Raw genomic sequence first — 22,346 nt, 5'->3', positions numbered from 1 at the left:
AAGGCTTGTTGACTTACTTTCTCAGGTGCTGCCTGGCAGCAGGAATGTCAGACATGTCTTCGTTCAGGACATACTTCTTGGTGCCGATGCAGTAGTTCTCAATGTACTCGGGCCAGTTCAGCTGGCGCACATCAAAGTTAAATGTCTGCAAATAAGATGGCAGAAGTTGAAAATACTGAAAATAGAAACTGAAAATAAAAAAGCTGCTATTTTTGTGACTAAAAGTGCATGTTCACAAGTGTTTTCTGTCTTGAGCTCTGTTGCAGTTGTGCATGATGTGCTCAGCTCATTTACTTATTTACAAGTAGAAATACCATTATGTACTGAGAAGGTCATGGATTCATTTTTGGAGTCAGTGTTATCTATAAAATTTAGGCTCCATGTGCGGCTGCAAAAAGGAGAATTTTTATGGAAGCTTCTTTCTGCAACTAGGTTTTTTTTTTATTTTTTAAATCAATCCATAAAGTCAAAGTTTTGGGTTATTATCTCAAAATGTTTAGGTAATGAGAAGTTCAATTTGTGAGATAATAACTTGAAATTTCAATTAAGCCCCGACTGTTTTTCCCCCTCAGTGGCATAAAAAGGCTTCCATAGAGGTGTTTCACAAACTAAACTTTATTTATACAGTATGCTTCTTTCAAGGTGGTGCTGCTATAAAACTAATAAAGTAAAACATTAATATTAATCCAAGCATAATTAAAAACAAGCATGCAAGTTAAAAACCCATTAAGACAACTTCCCCATCCTCCACAAAAGTAATAAAGTAAAATAAAATTATGAAGACCAAAAAGTTTAAACCAATAAAATAACTAGATGGTGAGGTAAGTTCTGAATAATAATAATAATAATAATAATAATAATAATAATAATAATATTATTATTATTATTATTATTATTATTATTCAACACCTGCATCTTTATGTGACCCTAAAAGGTGTATTATTGGTCCAAAATTTGCACCACGTACATGGTTAACCCTACCTTCCTGTCCTCAGGGGTTAGCTGGCCCATCAGCATGCTCATGTTCTCAGAGTTCCACTCCCAGTCCTGGCTGCTGAAATACTCCAGCAGGCTGATGGCCTTGTGCAGGCGATTGAAGATGCGCATCATCCTACAAAGACGGAGGAGGTGCAGATTACAACAGGCACAAATTGATTTCCCTTTAGGCTAAAAGTGGGATTAGAAGGAAGCTGGTCTTACTGCGGCTTCTGCCCGGAGAGGCGCAGGAAGAGGTCGTAGATGAAAGCGGGGAACTTGTGGCTGACCAGGATCCAGTACTGGTTTATCAGGTAGTTGGAGGTGATGTTGGCGTTGGGTCTTCGGAAAGCCTGCTCCAAGGGGTTTCTCTTAAAGGAGGACATCACGTGGTGCTCTGCAAATCGAGATAATTGAGGAGGATTAGTCTCAGTGCCGTATTCACCTCTGAGCAGGAAACAAAAACAGCAGGAAACTGGTTACATTAATGAACGTTTATGCACCACCAGGAAGTGACCAGAGTTTCTTTAAAAAAAATAAAATTATTAATATAATGGTGACAGAAACCCAAGGCCCCTTGATTTGTGGCGGCGATCTGAATATTCGCCTGCGGCCGGATTTAGATAGCTCTAATAGAAGAATGCCGGAATCAAGTACTTTGTATAAAAGAGTCTCTGCGCTTTTTGAAGAGGTAGGATGTAAGACGTATGGAGAAATCGTTTCCCTACATGGAGAGATTATTCTCATTACTCAGCTCCACATTCCCTTTACATGACGTTTGGAAAAGATAGGGATAAAATCCAATCATGTGAGATGGGTACAATAGACATAAGTGACCATGAACCACTGTATCTGACAATTGATTTAAACGTATACCCCAAAACATCAACTTGAAACTTGAACTCATCTTTGCTTAAAGATGTAACATTTAAGAAAGAAGTAATGAAAGAACTCAAAGATTACCTTGAAATAAATGATAACGGAGAAGTGTCACCTCCAATACTATGGGATGCATTAAAAGCTAAGAGGGGAGATCATAGCATTCGCCTCTTTTCAGAAAAAAGCAGACACAGGACGATATACGCAGAACTCTTCACGTAATAAATCAGATACAAACATCTAAAAGTAAAGCCATGCTTATGAATATCGATGCGGAAAAAGCTTTTGACTCTGTAAATTGGGACTTTCTTTACAAAGTCTTGACCAAATTTGGCTTACATAATAGAATTATTGATATGGTGAAGGCATTATATACTAACCCTACTGCAAGAACTTTTATTCGCATTATACTTAGAACCTCTGGCACAATCAATCAGACAAAACAAAGACATCAAGGGAATAAACATTAAAGAACAGGAACATAAGCTTGCTTGCTATGCAGATGACATATTAATATACCTAGAACAGCCCACAAGCTCCCTACCTGAACTAATGAATCTATGCCAAAAATTTGGGAAACTTTCTGGGTATAAAATTAATATGACCAAAACTCAAATACTTAACTATAACTATAGCCCCCCAGCTCACTTGGTTGCTCAATAGAGTTGTCATACCTAAAGACTTAACTAAATTATTTGAGGAGAATTTTGGTTCCCTGCAAAAGAGAATAGTAGATGATATCAAACGATGGGACATGATTCCCTTTCTAACTTTATACTCACGAATTGAATCAAAATGAATATTCTGCCGAGATTACTATATTTATTCCAAACACTACTGGTACAAATTGATCAAAGCCAATTTAACAAACGGGACAAAATTATATGGAGAAGGAAGAGACCAAGGGTTTGTTTTAAAACTTTACAATTACAAAAAAAAGACAGGAGGATGGGGCTGCAGTCACTAAAAAAATATATATATATTTTCGGGCTGCTCAGTTTAAGACTGTGATTAACTGGTGTGATATAAGCTATAAAGCACATTGGAAAAATATTGAGGAGAGCATGTTTTCTTTTCCAATACAAGCTGTCCTGATGGACTTAAACATTCAAAAATATATAGACAAGGTCTACAACCCTTGGGTGAAATGTAAACTTAATGTATGGAGAAATGTTGTGAGGGAATTTAAATTGGAACAGGACTTGGCTTTATTTAAATGTATGCGTATGACTCTGATTTTGTCCCAAATAAATTGGACTCACGTTTTAAAAGTTGGTCTGCTAAAGGATTACCTACATTCGATAGTCTGATTAAAGATGGGAACTTAATAAGTTTTGATACATTGAAACAAAAATACAATCTGGAAAAGCAGGATTTTTATTGATACTTGCAAATAAGACATTATATAAAGACAACAATCAGAGTGGCGTCGAACACTAATGTAGATTTGATAGCTATGCTTAAAAAGGCATATATTGGCAACGTCAATAAAAACACTTTTCCTTTTTGTATACATTTCTTACAAATAAGCTTTCTCACTCAACTGAATATGTGAAGATATTATGGGAGAAGGAGGACTCAAATATGGGAACGTGGAATCCACTTCCTCACGAAGATGGAGAGAATTTGGATGGAAAACTATGATAAGGTTCTTATCACCCCTTGCCAAAAGACTCATTATGACAGGAATCCCCCTGTATGTTGGAGAAAATGTGGACACCAACGAGCACACCACGCTCACATAATGTGGGACTGCCCTTTGATCAGGACTTACTGGAAAGACACTCACGAAACACTACAAGAAATTTTCAACTGTACATTCCCTTTTGGAAGGAAAACAATTTTTTTTGGATGTACGCCACAGGAATGGTTTAAAAAAAAAGATAAAATGTTTACTAAGTGCCTTGCTAGTTGCAAGTAAAAAATGTATAACAAAGAAATGGCTATTACAAGATGTACCAACTTTATCATTGTGGTGGAAAATAACACTAGAGATTTATAGGATGGAGGAGTTAACAGCATATGTGAATAACAGTAAGTTGGTTTTTGTCGTGCTGGGATAAGTGGGTCCAATACACTAATATACATAAGCGAATTTAATTCTCAAATTTTAAAATCAATAATCTGGCAACTGGTCGCTCCCGATTGTTCAGTGTTTCTCTTTTGTTTGGTATTTTGCAAATTGTGTTAATCAATGCCTGTAACCAGCATCGTAAACTGTAAAACTCAGACAACAAAACAAAAAAGACAGCAGGAAACTTTTGGACTGTGTATTTTAATTCAGTTTCAGGTCAGACTGAGGTTTAAGTAGGAGAGGGTTTATTTGAGCCTTCTCATTAAAGAATTGCCAGGAAAAGGGTTCTTAACTCTATTCATTCATCCCTCCCATTTTAATAATCAATTTGTACATTTGTTTCATGAATTATTAGTTTACTTTCTGACTGCTTTTACACTTTGTTTTTAATTTTTGGCAGTCTTGGTCCTCCATATTCGAGCTCTATGGTTCAAATGGAAGCGTGCTTTTCAGAGGTAAACAAAGAAAATAAAAGGTCCTTTGAGGACAGGGTTTTAATACAAGGATCAAGACTTCCAGAAACTCAGCTGGCCTTAATCATGGCATGACCCTGTTTCCTCTGGAGGATATCAGGCAGAAAGTGACCATTCAATGATTTCCCCACTGGGCAGCGTGGGTGGCTCCTCCTCTTCCTCCTCTCAGCATCCAGTGGCGGCCAGCGGCAGGAAGCAGCCATGTGACCACAGACATTACATCACATGGCATGCAAATGAGGCCTTGTAAGGTTTGTTTCCATGACAACAATAATGTAGTGGTTCCAGGGACCGAGATGACCAGATCCGAGGTGACAGCCAGCTGTGGCCTGGCTCCCTGCAGCCTGGTTGGAAGCACCGTGGCAAACACTGAGCTGCTCTCAGAAACCTGGGACACTTGTGATATAAATATTTTAAAAAACAAACAAAACTGAGCTGCACTAGAGTACTTCTTTTCTTAATGTCATATTTATCTAAAAAAAAAAAAAAATCTGTTTTCTCTGAGGGGATGTCCAGTGTTACTGGGGCTCTTCTGATCCTCTTGTTTTAAATTGGCTTCATTTCTAGCTCTCTTCTGGCCCAGTGAGAGTGCAGAGTCCACACTTCCTCTTTCATAACGCGATGAGTCGCAGTGATCAGACCTAATCCCGCCACGAGCCATCTGGTCACGATTTCCTTGGTGAAGAGAGCGTGCTTGTTAATCTGAGGGTCACTCGACATCCTGCCGGCCGGATATCCACACCCAGAGGGCAACGATGTGAGTTTTTTACTCTTCACATGGAATCCAAGCAGATAGATAATCTTTTTCCTAAATTCTGTGAATTCATTTTGAGACATAGACTTTTAAAATAATCGTTAACAAAAATCAACTAGAAAGTATAAAATAAAACACTTTAATCCGCCTTCAGACACTAAATGTGTTTACTTTTCAAACATATTGCAAAGAAGCTTTAAGATTAGCCTGCATCATTCACTCGCCACCAAATCCATCAAAAACTTAATTTTCTGCTTCTTGCCAGCAGGTGGCAGACTCCCTCCTCTTGAAGCCTCCACCACAAACATCACAACTACATCACAGACACATTATGTCACAACACCCGAGTATTGATTTATGACGAGGAAAGCGAACACAGACGACAGTGTTGCGGGATGCCGGCAGGCAGACAAAAACAGCTCTATAAATATCCGCCTGCAGTGACAGGTTTGTGTTACCGCACAGCAAAGAGGGTACCTACCGATCTCTCCCCAGTGAAAAGGGTTGATGCCGCCGGTCGTGCAGTTGTACACCAGGGCCGTTTTAGGTCTGCAAAGTGTGGAAGATGAAGGTCATAATGATGTCTGTAGAAGGCATTTGGTGTATAATTCCAGCTTATCTGTTTGTGTGGTGAAACTGTGCTGATATAAAAGGCTGATCTTATATTTAAAACTGTTATTCACCAGTGTTTTTAACCCTTACAGTGCACATAAAATAAGTACATAAGCCTGGTATTGCACAACATTCCAAATGCCTGTACATTACAAAATTTGAGAGGTTAAGTGTTTTCATCAGCCTCTCTTAGCAGTCTGAAATGGGTGTGGATGCTGCATATTTTCTCTGCACTCTGTTTCCCGTATGGAAAATCTGACCCTCTGAGTTTTGGTAAGACTGCAGCGAAGCAATGAGTCAGACACTCCCTGGGAAAAACATCTGGCACGGCGTGGAAATGACTCACTTGAGTTTACTAGTGTCTTCTTGTTAGTGCCAAAATAAATTTGGTAAGAATCAACAGAAAAATCTTTCAAAATCTGGCATTTAACTGATTTTCCCAGACCATTCTGGATTTTTTGTGACAAGTTCTCAGTGCAATTGTTCTCTTCACATCAGGGCCAGGTTTAGATTTACACTTACAGCTTCTTTTATCACCTCAGGCTGTTATAAAAGTACTGAAGTATTACCGTTACTCTGACGCTCACTAACAAGACACACAGGAAGACCGCGACAACAGGTTTGTGTTGGGCTGCTGGTGGAAATAGCTGCACAAAGAATGTATGCAACTCTATTTTTAGAGTCACTGTTAAAGCATCTATCCAGGTGCTTGTGCCTGAACTATATTTGGTGTTCATAGAGTATTACCCCCACTCATAACAGATGTCTTCTGTCCATGTCACAGTTTACCGAGGCCAAGTAAAACAGAGTAACCTGGGAGATTTACTCTATATACAGACGTACGACATATTCGGACATAAAACTATGCAGAATATCTAGAAAAGGGACAAGAGATTGGGTTTCTGAAGCTTTCTAGCTTCTGCTTTGACTGGCCAAACTTGCCTGAGCAGGCAAGCAGCTATTGTCATATGATCATAACTTTAAGTTTATTTGCTTGTTTTGCCTTTTGTATTGAGCCCAAACATCTGCAGGTTACAGCAGAAATCCCCACAAGTTGGCCGTTGTCCCTATACCTAAAGTGCGCTTGGAAACTACAAGTTTTTAATGGAAAGCCCTCAACGTATGCATTATGGCAAATGGAGGACATTTTAAGTTTAGGGACTGAGTTTTGGGGTTTGTTTACTCACCTGTGTACAGCAGTGTACCAGCCAGCAGCCAGAGTGAGGCTGATGACCACATCCACAGGGATCAGATCTGCCACCGCATCGTTGTTGGCCCTCATGGTGCGCAGGATACCCTTTCCCGCCTTATCACAGGATGACATCATCTTAAAACTCCAAATCTTGCCACTGCAACCAAGAGCTTTGAGATTCAAGGGTAACATGTCTTACTTACAGCTATAAAGACGCCGCTTGGCCCGTTGAAGTTGTCGATCCAACCCTGAGGCATGAAACGGAGAAGAAAAGAAAAACAGCAATGAGACTGAATCAACATTAATTGATTAATTCCAACAGCAGCACACGTGTGGTTGTGTTTCTGTGCGCTAAAGCAGCTGTTCGGGGTTATGTTACTTCCTGCGGTGGGAGAACAGAGAAGCGGGGATTGTCGGCTTCAATTAGAAACCATTAAAAATGGATGAAATCACTGGTAATAGACTGCAACAGTCTCTAATGTGCGGGGCTATGGATTCATTATGTGGGCAGAGCTAAGCCTTATCCTCGCTCTAATAATATGTTCTGGTGCAGATAAGGTGCACAGAAGAAGAGCAGGCCACTGGGGCCAGGGGTGTTTTTAGCGTGGCGATCGGCTGTCGGCTTCACGCCAAGCTGAAGACGGAGATGCAGCTTTTATTTTGCACAGCGTGTTGGGTTAAATGGGACATTTCTAAAAGCACAGACTCCCAGAATGACAGGCGCATACTGGGGTTATAAATGTACACAACACATCGACACAAACACGCTCTGCCCATCCCCCACCCGCCTCACAGCGCCTGCTGGCACGGGCTGCCAAGGCGATTGCAGGGCCAAGCGTGAGTAAGGTCTTTTGAAGAGTTGCTGCCAGGCCGAGTTTAAAACTGCAGGCAGAGCCAGAAGCTACCAACAGTCCCACTGCACAAACACAAGACCTACATTTCCTGGCTCCACATAAACAAGGACTTTCCTGTGTTGGTCTGGTATTTGTTTTCTTTTCATGCTGCATCATCTCTTCAGAGCTAGTCCTTCAGATGAACTCATGTTTTTTTAATTGGGAAGAATCTGAATAGGCTGTTAGATTTCTGCTGAACATCTCTTTGAATAATCGATACATTTATGTCATCACGAGTCTAAGGCTTTTTCTGCAGTCATCAGCCTTGAGTGATATATTTATAGCTTTAACGAGGAGTCGTTCAGCAAAAAATATATATATAAAAAATAAAATGAAATGAAAGAATAAGTAAATATCTTATAAAAAATGAATAATTATTGGCAAGTTTAAAGTTTAACTCTTTCCATGCAAAATCACATAATTTCAATTAAATATTTACTGAGAAGCAATCTCGCTCACACTGATTAGTCTGGTGCAAGTTTTCATATAAAGAAATCCACCAGAGACTGACAGCAATAATGCACTCTTCAGCTTTCATGTTTGGGTCCTTAGCGAAGCGGCCTTCAGTCCACAGCCTCCGATTTACCCTTCTGTCCTTGACGTCCGCCCAAAATCTCCCATCCCAGCAGCTGTTTAGCTTGATGAAAGGTGACTCGGGTGGAAAACGCCGGTCTTTAGCACCGACATTAGCCAATTTGCTTTAATCCAGGGCCACTTAAGATAAAAGCCACAGGAGAGCAGCACTGACCCGGGCAGGATTAGGTTGATCAATATCTTATTTCAATTTGTGTCAGGAGGACACATAATGAGGGGAGGGATTCTAGAAAAACTAGTCCGCGTCATTCATGGGTGTCCAACATGCACCTACAAAGAAACAACCAAGTCAAAAAAGGGGGCACGTTCTGAGCAGAAAATGAGCCAGCGATGAAATAGGAAAGCAAACGACTTGCACTCTGTGAGGATCCAAGCACCACAGCTCTTAATCACGACATGCATCACAGACTGTATAGAAAAGATGCAAGCAGAAAAAAAAATGGTCTGAATTTCTAGTTTTGACTCTTGTTTGTGTTCATTTTCAAACACTATGGTTCCTTTATGAAAAATGACCAATGACGACATCTGGTACACAATCCTTTAAGCCTGTTTTTATTAAGCAAAGTAAGCATAAGCATGAAGGTGGCCCTACTAACTCGGCAAATCACGTCAAATAAGGATCGTACAACCATCGCAAGAGAAATGGCTGAAAATAAAGAGTGGAATATATGTTACGGAGCAATTAACTCATAAGACTTTGAGGAACAGTGTCGAGAGAAAAGGACCATGTGTAGGTGTCAATGATTGGGTGAGAACTGAAATGTTGATGTCACAAGATCAAACTGTAGAGATTAAGCTATCAGACAATTAATTTGTTGCTTTGTTTGATTTCAATTTTTTTTATGTGATTAAAATGTAGGTGTTCACAACCCAATGACTGACATCAGTCGCTGCATCCATCGTTTTTGTACACGTCTTTACAAAAACTATGTCCTATGTCTTTGACATATAGGCTCGTGAAATTCTTTCACAAAGACGTGAGCCATAGTGGGCGTGTCAGTTCTCTCTCAGCAAGATTAAAACTAGAAAAGGTCATGGAACTTTGTCAATACTTAAAAAAAGAACATATATAAGTGTAATTATGCAAAAGTAGCTAATTTCTAAAGAGAGCAAAGTATTCAGTGAACTCACAGGAAAGGGCTCTTGCCAACTGGCTCCCACTATGGAGGGTCTGATGATGCCAATGTTGAGCTTGTCTTGCTCCTGCTGCACCACGTACTCAGCCAGGGCTTTGGTGTAGGTGTACGTGTTGGGCCTGTCGCCGATGAGCCGTGGCGTTATGTCCCGCACGATGCCATCGTCCATCCACCTGAAGCCAGAGACATAAAGCTTCAGCACTAAGCACCCATTTACAACATAATTGAGCACTTATTTTGGTGCAGTCTGAGATTTATTATGATAAAAACAATTTTTAAAAACATAGGTAGCAGGTTTGTTTTGCAGAAGAACATTAGAAGGTACAGGTTTATGAAAAAGCAATTTACAGTCCCCAGGTCATGTACGCTTACTACATTTAGACCAGCATTTTAACTCTTTACCCTGTGAATGCTGTAAAGGTCGTCATGTTGTCTTTATGGGAAAAGGAGTTAAGGCGACTTCACCTATAAGCACTGCCAAATAAATGCATGAAATAAAATGCAACGGAAACACTCCATTAGGCAATGTTCTCAAAGTTAAACCAAACCTCTGGTCCTTACACTTGAGCTGATGACAAATCTATGTAGGACGTGGCACTTAAGCTGCTTTAGTCACCCTGCAAGCCGCTATCAACCCATCTCAACCCTAGCACTTCCTTTTCATGCCGTTTCAGACATTAGTGTAATATCTGCTGTCTTTTATCATTAGTTATGCATCTCTGCCTCCCCCGCTCCCCCACAGTGTCTCTTTTGTCCCGTCTTCCTCCCCTCATGCCCAACCAGTCACGGCAGATGGCCACCCCTCCGTGAGCCTGGTTCTGCTGGAAGTTTCTTCCTGTTAAAGGGGAGTTTTTTATTCCCACTTTTGCCACATGCTTGCTCATAAGGGGTCACCTGATTGTTGGGGTTTTCTCTGTATCAAATAAAACACCTTGAGGTAACTGTAGTTGTCCTTTGTTGCTATATGAATCAAATTGAAATTACTGTGACCTTTGATATGTAGGGAGAGTCTTTGTTACTGCTCTTCAAATGCACGTGGAGGTGTTAGTCCTGGACTACATTATGAATATGAACAGTTTAAAAGCAAAGAAAACCTCCTTTCACACGGAAAGGTGTGCATGTTGCCCAACTTTTGCAATTACTTCCATGGCGCAATCTGACAATAAAGCGCTTTTTTTGACAGCCAGTTGGCCAAATGTGTGCACAGGTGTGAAAACAGGCACATAATCATGAAATTCGTGTCTCCACATTCCTGCTTTTATCCCAGTCCAGGTTCACTGCTGAATGTAAGTGAATGGATGAGATCTGTGTTGGTATCGTGCCCAGGGTGGTTTAGGCCCAGCTGGATGTGTTGTGAATGACTGCATTGTTTGTTCGTTCCTCGTAATTACTGGGCTTGATTCTGACACACTCGCCAAGTGATGCAATAGTTTATCCACTCACTATTTATTGATCTTTTGAGCGAACCTTGTTACAATCCCTTGTTTGGGAGGCCCTGTCGCGGTCTCTCCCTTGGTTGCAGCTGTTGCACAAATATGCAACTTCTCTTTTTCTTTGGGATTAATTTCCACATCACATGAATTAACCCCAAGTGGAAGTATTTCTGTGACATGGGTGAACAAAAACATCATCCACTCACTCAAGGGAGTCTATGAGTTTCTTGGGCTCGACGGGCGGCGGGTAGATGACCTCATCAATGTGCTTGCGATTGCAGTTTGCATAGGCGGTGGAGATGTGAATGAAGGCCTCGAGGTGATGCATCTGCTGGGCCAGGCTGAGGAGCTGCTGTGTGGCAATCACGTTGAGCTGCAGGGCGTGTCTGCAGGAGAGGAGAGAGAGATTCATACGGTGTTAAAAAGACTGCACGTCTCTGGGAGTGTGTGTATGTAGATGTGGGAGGAAAGGTCGTGCAAATGAGTCTGTGTGGGAGGGAAAAGTTTGTGTGTGCGTGCTCAGGTTCAGTGTGTGCAGGGAAAGTCGTTGTGTGTGTGTGTTCGTGTTTGCTAGACTACTACTATCTTTGTATTTGCATGTATAAGCGTTTGTTTGCTGACGACTGAGTGTACCATTCAAATATGAATTTGCAAAGGAGCAGGAATTTGCAAAAAAATTCAAGCCGGAGCAGAGTGACACGGCGGGATAGAGAGGCATGAAATCAAACAGAGGAGAGGGAGAGAGAACAAGACTAAATGAGAAGGAGGGGAAAAACATGTATTAGCCTCATCATTTTCGCTCTTTTCATCTTGTAGTACCAGTCAAAGCCAAGACTGAGCATTACAGCATCTACTGCGGCTCTGAATCGATGCAGAGAACGGTCCTGAACAATGCACGCTAGGGCTGTTCGATATAACGATATATATCGGATGACAATATAAAAACTTCTATCCTTTCATTTTACGCTATCGTTTGTTTCGTGGTGTCGCAAAATAAACTGTTTACGGCAATATTTTTTTCATCGTTTTGATGGTCACTGTAGTGGCTATATTAATTTCTTAAAGTTCTCTCTTTCTCTTATATTTAATATAACCACACTATGGACAGACAAGCGCCTGTTTTTATGCGTTGTGGTTAGCAACAACGACGGTAACACCATCGCCTGTCCGCTTGTTTATGTTCCACATAAACCTTTCACAATAAAGCTCAAGATCCTGTTGAGACTTTTCAAAGTAAACTGAATTACGTGAAAGTGCAGATTAGGATGAGAAGTAAAAAAGAGCCATCAGGTGCTAAAAAATAAACCTTAGACTCAAACTTTAGAACAGGCTTTTCCCCGCAGCACGCTGTGTAATAGAAAACGGCGGCCGTTACAACTTATGTCTAAAAATATAGTTTCATGCATCTGTTAAAAAATTGGACTCCAGCTACATGACTCGCAGCTGGAAACGCTTCCCGCAAGACGAGCTGCCCGAGATTCACAGAACTTACAGAAAATGTTACATTTTTGTGATTTATATCGTTATCTGACGACAGAATTCTTAAATCGGGATATGAGATTTTGGTCATATCGCACAGCCCTAATGCACGCCGCTTTACACCTGCAAAATCTGGCAAAGTGATAACTTGTTGCTCCTTCTTTTGTTGACTTTCTCTTCTTAAACACAGAGACTATAACCTTATAAATGACGCAGCAGCATTTCACCTCAACAGTCCAAAAGCAGAAACATTTTTTAAAAAAGTGTTTCTCTGAAGACAGAAAAATCCCGAGGACCACAAAATGAGAACAAATGCAGATAGAGTAATGAAGTTATTAATTGCATGATAGTTTAAGAGATTAAATCCCCCCTCCCAATTTAAACCATTGATAAAGTAGAAAATAAACATAAGTAGGGCCTAGCTGGCCATTTATTTATACAAGTCTAATAGATACTGGTCTTATAATGATGAGACAAGTGTTGTAATTAGCAATCCTCTGACTCTATACTGTCTAAAGCTGTTACAGCCTCCTCTTTCTGCTCTCCCTGCAGGGTTCCCTCCAGTAGGAGGCAGTGAGGCTTGTTAGGAGAATACTGGCTCACCTGTGTAGGCCTCCACATAAGCAGCCAGCCACTCATAACACCATGGCACATCTCATTCATCACCACTCTTACCCTGACTTCTCACGCCTCATGTTTATCGCTGCCATCATCTTCATTCTGCCAATGAAATCTATAATTGGCGTCCTCACCTGTCTTGCGTCACCTCTATAAAAAGACTCCATCTCTGGTGAAAGGAAGCACGTGTATCCGACTCAAACTTATGCAAGAATAATCAAGGTGCTGGCCTTTATCGTTTTAAAAATGTTTTCTTAAAGAGATGACAACAACAAAATCCTAACTGCCAGAAGAAGAAGAAACAAAAACAACTCAACCCACATGTGATTGATAATCCTCCTGTAGGCCACCCACACAACACATTTCACTTTATAAACCTCAGCCCTCAGCTGTGGATGTGCGTCAGCTCTGCAGCAGAACTACAACAACATACAGAGTCCATTTTGCCTAGAGCAAAGACGAGAAACGCTGTGGTCAGTTTCAACAGACACTGCATGATTCTCCGGCTCAGCGTGGGTGTCGATCACGAGGTCGCGGGAGAACCGAGAGGCAAAAAGCTGTGGGCGAACGGTCCAGTGGCACGAATCAGGTGCGGTCAGGCTGTTGGCAGCGGCAGGACGATGAAGACTGCGGTGGCGATCACCCGGTGAGCTTTTGAGTGCTGTGGGGGCGTGTCATCGCCCCTCCATCTTCTGGGACCATATGCAGGGCGTCACGCCAGCGGGACTACAGAGGGAAGATGGAGGCACCACTGCGCCCCTTCCTGCTCCTGACTCATCACCCATCTGTCTTTGCAGTTATGACTCAGATGCAACAACTACAGACCAGTATAGGCACTCATCAGAAACTACCAGCTATTGAGATCTGCTGACTGTGGAGGCCCTTTGAGTACAGCGTTCAAGACACTGAAGACGGTCCAATGTGGTCATAAAGCGATGGACATGGTCAGCGACAATACTCAGGCAGGCTGTGGTGTTTGAAGAGTGAATAACTGGTGCTATGGGTCCAAAGTGCCGAATGATTCATGCTCTCATGTTGTTTACAACAAATTCTTATCCTAACACCTGAATGTTGCTGCTCAGACGCTTCTTCTATTGTCCCAGTTTTCGTGGGCCAGTGTGAATTGTAGACCCAGTTTCCTGTCCTTAGCTGACAGGAGTGGCACACTGTATGGTCTTCTGCTGCTGTAGCAGCAGGGTTCAATGCGTTTTGTGTTCCGAGATGCTATTCTGCATATTTGGTGGTTATTCGAGTTACTATTTCCTTCCTATCCGCTTGAAGCAGTCTGACCAGTCTCCTCTGTCATCAACAAAGCTTTCACAAAGCTCACTGGATGTTATCTGTTTCAGACAGTTGTCTGTAAGGGTCACGGTCCTTTAGAGAAAAGCTCGAGTTAGCAAACAAAAGAAACTCCCAGCTGCTGATTTTTACTCATATGAAGCCACCGAGGTTATAAGACTTCAAAGTAATAATCTTAGAATAAAATCACTTTAAGGGTTTTTGTAGAATTTGTTTATCGGATAATTTTCCTAAATTTCAAGAGTCGTTTAATATCTGCTTAATGCTTAGACTGCCCCAAGTATTATCATTACTACTGTACATTTTATCAGTACTTCTCTGAAGCACAGAACTGTGTATTGATAAAGTGACAGATCGATGAATCAATATTAAATCACTAGCAGCTCTAATATTAACACTCAGTGCTGCTTTCTTCTTTAAAAAGGCCACTTCACCCCAAAAATCAAACATATATTTTCCTCTTATGGCTTTCTTGCAAGTTCATTTAAAACTACAATGTCAGGAAGCAAGCTAGCAGCTACCTGACATTGTAGTTCAGCTGAGGGGAGGATACCATGAATGTTTACATCCTGTCACAGCTCATTACGAAGAAGAACCTCTACCCAAGGGTAGAGGGGCACTTGTTTCTGCAGTTCCTGGTAACCAGGTCATGATTTCTAGAAATTTTAACCCACTGCACAGAACATTATAGGGTGAAAATCTCTCTTTACTCACAGATTACCTTAGTTTGATCAAGCCTATGATAAATAGAAATAAGTTTCAAGTTAAAACCAGCTTTCAATAAATAGCAATGATCCTTTAAGTGTGGATAAAGACTTGCACAGGATGAAGACCAGCTGAGGTGTCGGGCTGAAAAGCCCTGGACTGACTCTCGAGCCTTAAGCAGACTCTTCTGATTTATGGCCTCTGCACTGCTTACAAGGCTGCCGGTCACCAGACAAGAATAATGACTCTGAGATGACAAAAAGGGGAGGCGTGAGTAAAAAACCCAGTGAAGTCATATGAAGAAATAAAAGAAGAGAGAAGATAAAGGCCACTGAGAGAGAAAGATACAGAGACAGAGAGAGACTAAAGCACTAAGAGATCGATATGAATCGGTGTGCAGCTCAGTGCAGTGCAGCAGTCCTAACTGAGCTGTCACTCAAACTGGCCCGCCTCTGAACACCCATCTTCAGGGAGCTTTTAAAGAGCAGCACTACACCACGTCAGACAAATGATCTACCTCCACTCATCCATGCACACGGAGGCTGCAAACACACTGAAGGGACGGCCTCACTCGCTTATCTTGGGAGGAATTTCCCTGCTTAAAAGAAGCTAAAACTGAAGATCTAATCATCACGTGGGGTCAACATGTGTGTAATCAGACTTACAAAATCCCAAAAATGCAGTGCAACTGAAAGTGTCCAGACACAAGCTATAAGCAGGAATGCCAATCATTCTTCTCTTTTCGGTTTCTCGGCTCATCCGTTTCACTCTGCAGATAATTTTTTACATGAAGGATCCAGTGCAGTCCAGGCTGGGCATTTGTACAGCAAGACAAAGAAAGCTGCACACCATGTTTGTATATTTTTACACAAGCTTGCAGGCTCAGGCCCAGTCTATACAAATGGCTTCCCTGCCGCCTCCCAGCTATGACCAACTGACCTCAGACCAGACCTCACCGGCCTAGGCTGCCGGGGGCTTCCCATAATGGACTATTTCTTCTTCACTCCCTCTGTGTTTATACAGGACTCTGGATTTAATCATTAGATATTAATAATCTCTGGCTCTCAGACACAGTGAGTCTTTTGTCCGGTCTTCCTCCCATCACCCTATAACCAGTCACGACAGATGGCCGCTCCTTCCTGAGCCTGATTCTTTCAGATGTTTCTTCCTGTTAAAAGGGAGTTTTTCCTTCCGACTTTTGCCAAGTGCTTGCTCATACTGGGTCGTCTCATTGTTGGGGTTTTCTCTGTATTATTGTCGGGTCTTTTGGTGAACAGGATTCGAACATTATAGGACGGATCGTTGTTGCTTATGACAGGAAGTTACAGGTATGACTAGTCGGAGGAGAACATCAACACATTATCTAAAGGAGCACAACATAACGAGGTCATCACAGTGCTCACATCAGAATTCAACAACTCTACATTCAGCAAAGCTCCTCATAGACCAGTAACGAGCGAGACGTCCTCACTGGGACGTTGGAGCCTCTGAAGACATCACAATCAATCCAGACTGACCGGCTATCTTAATACCGACTCAACACTGACTGAATCGCATCCTACCAACACTCCGAACATGCCACGACTCCCTGAGTAAAATAGGAACCATCTATTTTCTTATAGGTGATTTTACAAACTCGTAGAAACGGTTGATTTCTCCACACCCTCATCCTGCTCCACTTCCTCTTTGCGTCATGTCAATGAAACATTACCGTCATGCTCATTGAATTGCACATCCTCTGGAGTGCACCCTCTCAACAGCAAGTTCCTGCTACAAGCAACATTTACTCAGCAATAAAGACACCTTGCATAAAGTGGAACAGGATTGTAATGAGGTGTAATAATGAAACAAAGCAGCAGGAGTCTGTGTGTTCATTGTGTTGGAAAAAAAAATAAATAAAAAAATAAAAAAATGGATGAAATGCACGTGGTCCTCACTTGAGCGGCTCATCGAAGCGGATGGTGGCGGCGCAGTGGAAGACGATGTTGATGCAGGTGGTGAGCTTCTCCACATCCTCTGGGCTGATGGCCAGGCCCGGCTGCGTCAGCTCGCTGCTGATTGGGATGATCTTCTGGTGGAAATCAGGGTTTTCCTCCCTCACACGGTCGAAAAGCTGCCAGACAAAACAGAAATCACTAAAGGAAAGACTTTTATGTCTTAGCTAATTCATCAGCAGCGTTCAAATAATCGAACATTTAAATGCCATATACATTTTTCTTAAACTTGAAGAAGGCTGTGCTTTCTCGTAAGATGTGGACATTGGCATTGCATTGATGCTGTGTACGAAGTGAGCTGTATAAACAAACTTTGCTTATAGCTGTCAGGGAGAGAAGAACTATTACAGTCGACTCAAACACTAAAACACCATGGCAAGGAACGCAAATGTACTTTGCATAATCGCTTCAGGTGAGGAGATTGTTCTGATGCAAATGACCTGTACATTTTCATTTCACCAAAGCAGCGATAGTCAACGTGGACGAGATAAGACCGGTCAGACTGGACTGTTTAGAATCGCAACTTAACTCAAAATGTGGAAACGGCACATAGAAAGGAAAGCAAACAGACTGAAAAGTAAACTCACCTCATGAGTAGTAATGTTGTATTAGAGTGCATCTGTTTTAACAGGGTGGACCTAGTAACTCTCATTTTGCTGCTCTACCTTATTGAAAGCTACTAAAACAAAAGGAAAGATGCGTCCAATTGAGTTTCAAAGCAGCATTAATTCCAATTATAATCATGACAGTTAATTGATAAATGAGCTCTGTGAATTGACTATGAAGTCTTAATTAAAGGTGCCTTTTTTCACTAATGAATGGCTTCAACTAAAAGAAGATGGGACTAGGTGTTAAGCCAGGTAGGCTACAGATGTGAGAGCAGAGAGAGAGAAAAAAAAAAAGTAGCGTGCCTGCCATCGACCAATGAGATTTATCCATCTGTGCCATGAGTCACACTGTGGAGTGTTTCTTGATAAATGTCTCAAAGTAAACACGGGTCAGTGAGTCAGCTTGCAAAAGTAATCTCCTCTCTAAAGAAAGGATTTTTGTATAAAACGGGGAGTGAATTCCTATCAGGGCTGTAAACCTCTGACCTGTATCTGACAGGGCCATTTGTGCCGCTGTTCGCCGCGCTCTGCTGTACATTCATGCTGAAACGCAAACCCTACTCGTGTTATTCCACCTGTTTACGCTGCCGTTCGCCGACTTCGTGCCGGAGAAAATATTCCAACATGGAGGCGGGGATTATGTGAAGTCTCGTCTAGATTTACCGGCTCGTGTATCACACGCCGTTCGCTGCCCGACACCCTGCAGAGAGCTGAGCATGTCAAGCCAATGTTTGAGTCAGGAGATGCTTCCCAAAGGCAGCGGAGTCAGATGTCATGCATTTATCTGTGCAGCTCCTACCAGGAAATTTGGCTTTGCCTTGCTGCACAGAGCAGCTGTGTTCAAAAGGGCTTTCACAGACAGATATTAAAGGATGAGAAGGAGAAAAGAAGGGGAGTGAGAGGGGAAGTGAAGGGATTGGCATCAAAACGCGTGCGCTCTGTTATGGAAGTGCCGCCCTGTGTGTGTCAGCTGTCCTAAAAGCAGAGATCTCTCGCTTAGAGGACAGAAGTTGACTTAAACAGCTCTTTACAGTCATGCTCTGTATCCTCATCAATCCCTTGCTTTTTAATGGCACCCTACTCGCTCCCAATACTGTACACCATACTGCCCATATTAGGAACGAGCCCGCATGTACAGTATGCACTGTCATAACATCTGAGAGAAAGGGGTGGGGTTGGGGGGGTGTAAGGGATTTTCTCCATGCTCATGTAGAGCCGTTATTATTATGTAATGAAAAGTAACAGCGTTATCTCCCTCTGCTCGAGGCCAACAGCTGGTAGTAACGGAGTCTGCAGGGAGCAGGAGCAGAGGAAAAGATTCTGTGTGCAGCTTTCTCCAAAAAATATCAGCACTGCAAAAACTGTCCTTTCTGTGCTGCATGATTCAAGGAGCCGCCTTTTTTGGTTTTTCCTTGAACACAAATATAACAAAAACTGAACTTTCCCCAAGTGCTTATGCTCTGCTCTACTCGCATGTGATGAGGCTCAAGGGTAGCTGTCATCAGCTAAAAGAGCTCCGGCGGTAGGACAACGTATTCACAGCTCTGACACTTAAAGAAAGAAGTGTTAAAACTCCAACAAGTGTTTTCACAAATGCCGCCCAAGCACACGCAAAATTTGACAGTGCAACTGTGGCTTAATGAGATTTGCAACATTTCTTCAGGCTAAAACCACGTTAGCAACCCAGCAACTGAAAAAGGGTGAGCAATTTCCTCCATCCTCTGACCACAAACGGTGCAGAGCATGACGAACATAACAGTATGTAAGCTGATATTCTTGATATAACACAGACAGTGCAGAAAGACTAAACTGATGAGGTTACTGCTTGCCAACTTTAAACAATATATAACAAGCTATATAATGATAGTAAAGCTGCCATTTCTCCACATCAGAAGTAGCCATCTGGGCATCTCACTAGGATGCCTCATTGGACACCTCCTAGGTGAGGGCTTTAAGGAATGTAGGGACCCTGCGGGAAGTTCCAGGATATACAGGAGAGATTATTAATACTGCTAGCTTGGGAACGCCTCATTCTCCAGAAGAGTGGACATATTGAATGTTGAATGTGGAACTGCCAGGAAGGAGGAAAAGAGGAAGACAACAGAGAAGATTCATGGGTGTAGTGAAAAATGACATGCAGGGGGCGAGTGTCACAGAGAGGACACTGGGGATAAGATGAGATGGAGGCAGATGATCTACTGAAGAAGAAGGCAAGTATTTCCTGGTTAACAGTTATCGCAGATATCGGCGCATCTCCAATATTTATACTTAAAATACTACTGTTCTTTGAAAACTAAGTTTATTTTAAAAGAAAGTGAGTGCAGCTTTTATGTGTAACAGTCCTCATCCTTCCCATAGTTTATGATTTGCAGTAGAGCTTCCTGTGATGTTCTGGATGATCTCTTAAGAGACAAGTGCCACTTTGTTGCGACAGCCCCGTCCTGACTTCACCCTACCAGCACACGTAATAAAATAAAAATAGGGAAATACAGCATTTACTCAACAGCATACGTTTATCAACTTACTGGCAAAGTCCGCCTGCAAAACATAGCTCAGATTTTCTTTGGCAAAACGAGAAACGAGCTGCCAGGAACAAAGAAAGCCTCCTCTACATTTGAACTCGTAGTAGGTGAGCAGGTACACAAGCAGCTCTGAGCAAGAAGCTTCTTCTTTCTCTCCCAGCTGCTCACTTCTCTCTTATCTGGTTGTGTGAAACTGTACTCTCTGCTACACACAGAAATGCAGTCTCCATGCACTACACAATCAGTATGCACATTTAAAAAGGATTAAATGAATAAATATTACATTTTGTCGTGCACTCTGACTACAGCTCACCAAATCATGGCACGTGCAGATCACTGAAGCACTTGTAACCCAAAGTTAAACTACAGAAAAAGCCAGAACGGAGAAAGAGCATCAGGGTCAAAAGGGTGAAAGAGGGCGTACAATGTGAGCTTCAGAGAGCTCTTTGTTACAGGCGCAGGCAGAGAATGGCATTGTGGGATTGAGGCCCTGCTTTGTAAAAAGCTCTCTGGGCGATAAGTGGCCTGTGCCAGCCTTCCACTGCACGTATTTACCACTGCACCCTTCTCCAACTCACGGGTGTTAGTGAGCAAACCGCCTTGTACAGGAAGACAATAGCCCACCAGTTTGGAGGATGCTGTGAGGGTGGGGGTGGGTGTTGGAGGGTGAAACATCACCACAGCCAAGTGTTTCAGTGCTGCATCCTGAAACAAAGTCATGGCCTTGAACAAGCAGCAGTTTCAGAAGTATAAAGTAACTCCTTTGGTTTAACGCACAGGTCTGAATGTGGTCATCACCTGTACTTCCAGTGCAATCGAGTGTCATTTTGTAGACCCAAAGGGCAATAAATCCTCCATCAAGAGTGCTTCAAGCAGCCACTGTGTGGACTTTCACAGAAACCCAACACTAATGGCACTTTCCTTTCAGCCCACCAAACCGAGATGCCATTTGAACAGCCTCACTTCTCGCTAACTGCCCTTTAACTCCACTCTTCTTGCGTGTTTTTTTTTTTTTTTTTTTTTTTTTTTTACTGGACCCTTCACACAGACCATTTCCTCGATTCTCCAGGACCAAAAAAGTTCAAAGAGAGCTGCACAAAATGAGCAAAAAGACGACACACAAAAGCTGTGAGATCATTGGCGATGTCTCAGACTGTTATGCTGCCAAAATGTCAGGTAACAATGGGACACAGCACAAAGCAGAGCTAATGATAGGTATGCTTTGCACGCTTCAGGTCCAACGTGACCTCCTGAGAGGCTGGTGGCCCCGGCAGCAAACCAGAAGAGTCATAATGCTTTTAAACAAAGTCCCACATTTCTTTCTTCCTCTTTGTCTTTCTTATATCAGACCTAGGAGTGTAATTTCTGTAATTTTTCTAAAGCCGGCACCTCAGTTTTGTTTACATGCAGCTCTTCTGCACTTTGAATGAGTGACAGTACATATAAAAACATCCTGTTTGGTCACCTAGGTGACAATACATCCTGTCACCGCCTGTTGTCTTTGTTCCCCAACACGTTTTCCAGCACGGCTTCCACAACAAATGCATGCAATACCCTGAATGTTTTCAATGCTTCCGTCAGACACAGGGTTGCATAACCTTGCTGGCTTCATCAGTCTTTTCAGCCCTGCAGCATGCAACAGTCCCCCTGTGGATGCATCCTGCTGCTGTCTGATACAAAATAAAAGTTTCATAAGATAATTTTCTTTTTAAAATTAAATTGACTTTTTTTTTTCTTCAGTTGGATCTCATCAGAAGTCTATTTGTAAAGTAAAACTTCATTTCTGATCCTCACAAAAGTGAAAAATAACGGGCGGCTGGCTTAGCCTCAACTTTATATCGGCAAGAAAGTTTGAAATGCACTGCACAGCTGGTTCTATGGACAACGAATGGGAAGCATAGAGCAGATATTTTGATATTAGCTTGACTGCTTTGAAACCTGCACATGTAGGTTACTCAGAGGTCATCAGATTAATGGAAAAGAATGTGTGTGTTTGAAAGGAGATAAAGACAGGGGTACACAGCTACTGCCTAATGCCTCTCCATCTTTAATCAGTAAACAAATTCAGTTTCTTGACCTCGAGCCAAGACTCACATTCATGGAACC

The 22,346-nt window shown here is 42.1% G+C and overlaps 1 protein-coding gene across 3 annotated transcripts in view; it reads right to left on the bottom strand.

The window, feature by feature from the left end:
* The window catches only part of LOC146555572 (fatty acyl-CoA reductase 1), a 63,009-nt gene that overhangs the window by 3,527 nt on the left and 37,136 nt on the right, over nt 1-22,346 (bottom strand). For 2 of the 3 annotated variants that reach the window (XM_085252276.1, XM_085252275.1), the window contains exons 3-11: nt 17,054-17,229; nt 11,222-11,401; nt 9,578-9,755; nt 7,163-7,207; nt 6,955-7,073; nt 5,637-5,704; nt 1,201-1,372; nt 982-1,111; nt 18-145 (exon numbers count right to left, since the gene is read on the bottom strand). In XM_085252276.1, the coding sequence (XP_085108402.1) occupies nt 18-145; nt 982-1,111; nt 1,201-1,372; nt 5,637-5,704; nt 6,955-7,073; nt 7,163-7,207; nt 9,578-9,755; nt 11,222-11,401; nt 17,054-17,229 (1,196 nt within the window). Of the gene's footprint in view, nt 1-17; nt 146-967; nt 1,112-1,200; nt 1,373-5,636; nt 5,705-6,954; nt 7,074-7,162; nt 7,208-9,577; nt 9,756-11,221; nt 11,402-17,053; nt 17,230-22,346 lie in introns of all 3 variants that reach the window. The other variant, XR_014889222.1, reaches the window with a different exon arrangement.

The sequence above is a fragment of the Mchenga conophoros genome, linkage group LG17 (assembly GCF_057382185.1).
Source record: "Mchenga conophoros isolate Kocher_MC1m ecotype Shallow Benthic linkage group LG17, M_conophoros_male_GT1.1, whole genome shotgun sequence".
Taxonomy (NCBI): domain Eukaryota; kingdom Metazoa; phylum Chordata; class Actinopteri; order Cichliformes; family Cichlidae; genus Mchenga; species Mchenga conophoros.
The sequence above is the reverse complement of the archived record's forward strand: the minus strand, read 5'-3'. Positions and strand labels throughout refer to the sequence as shown.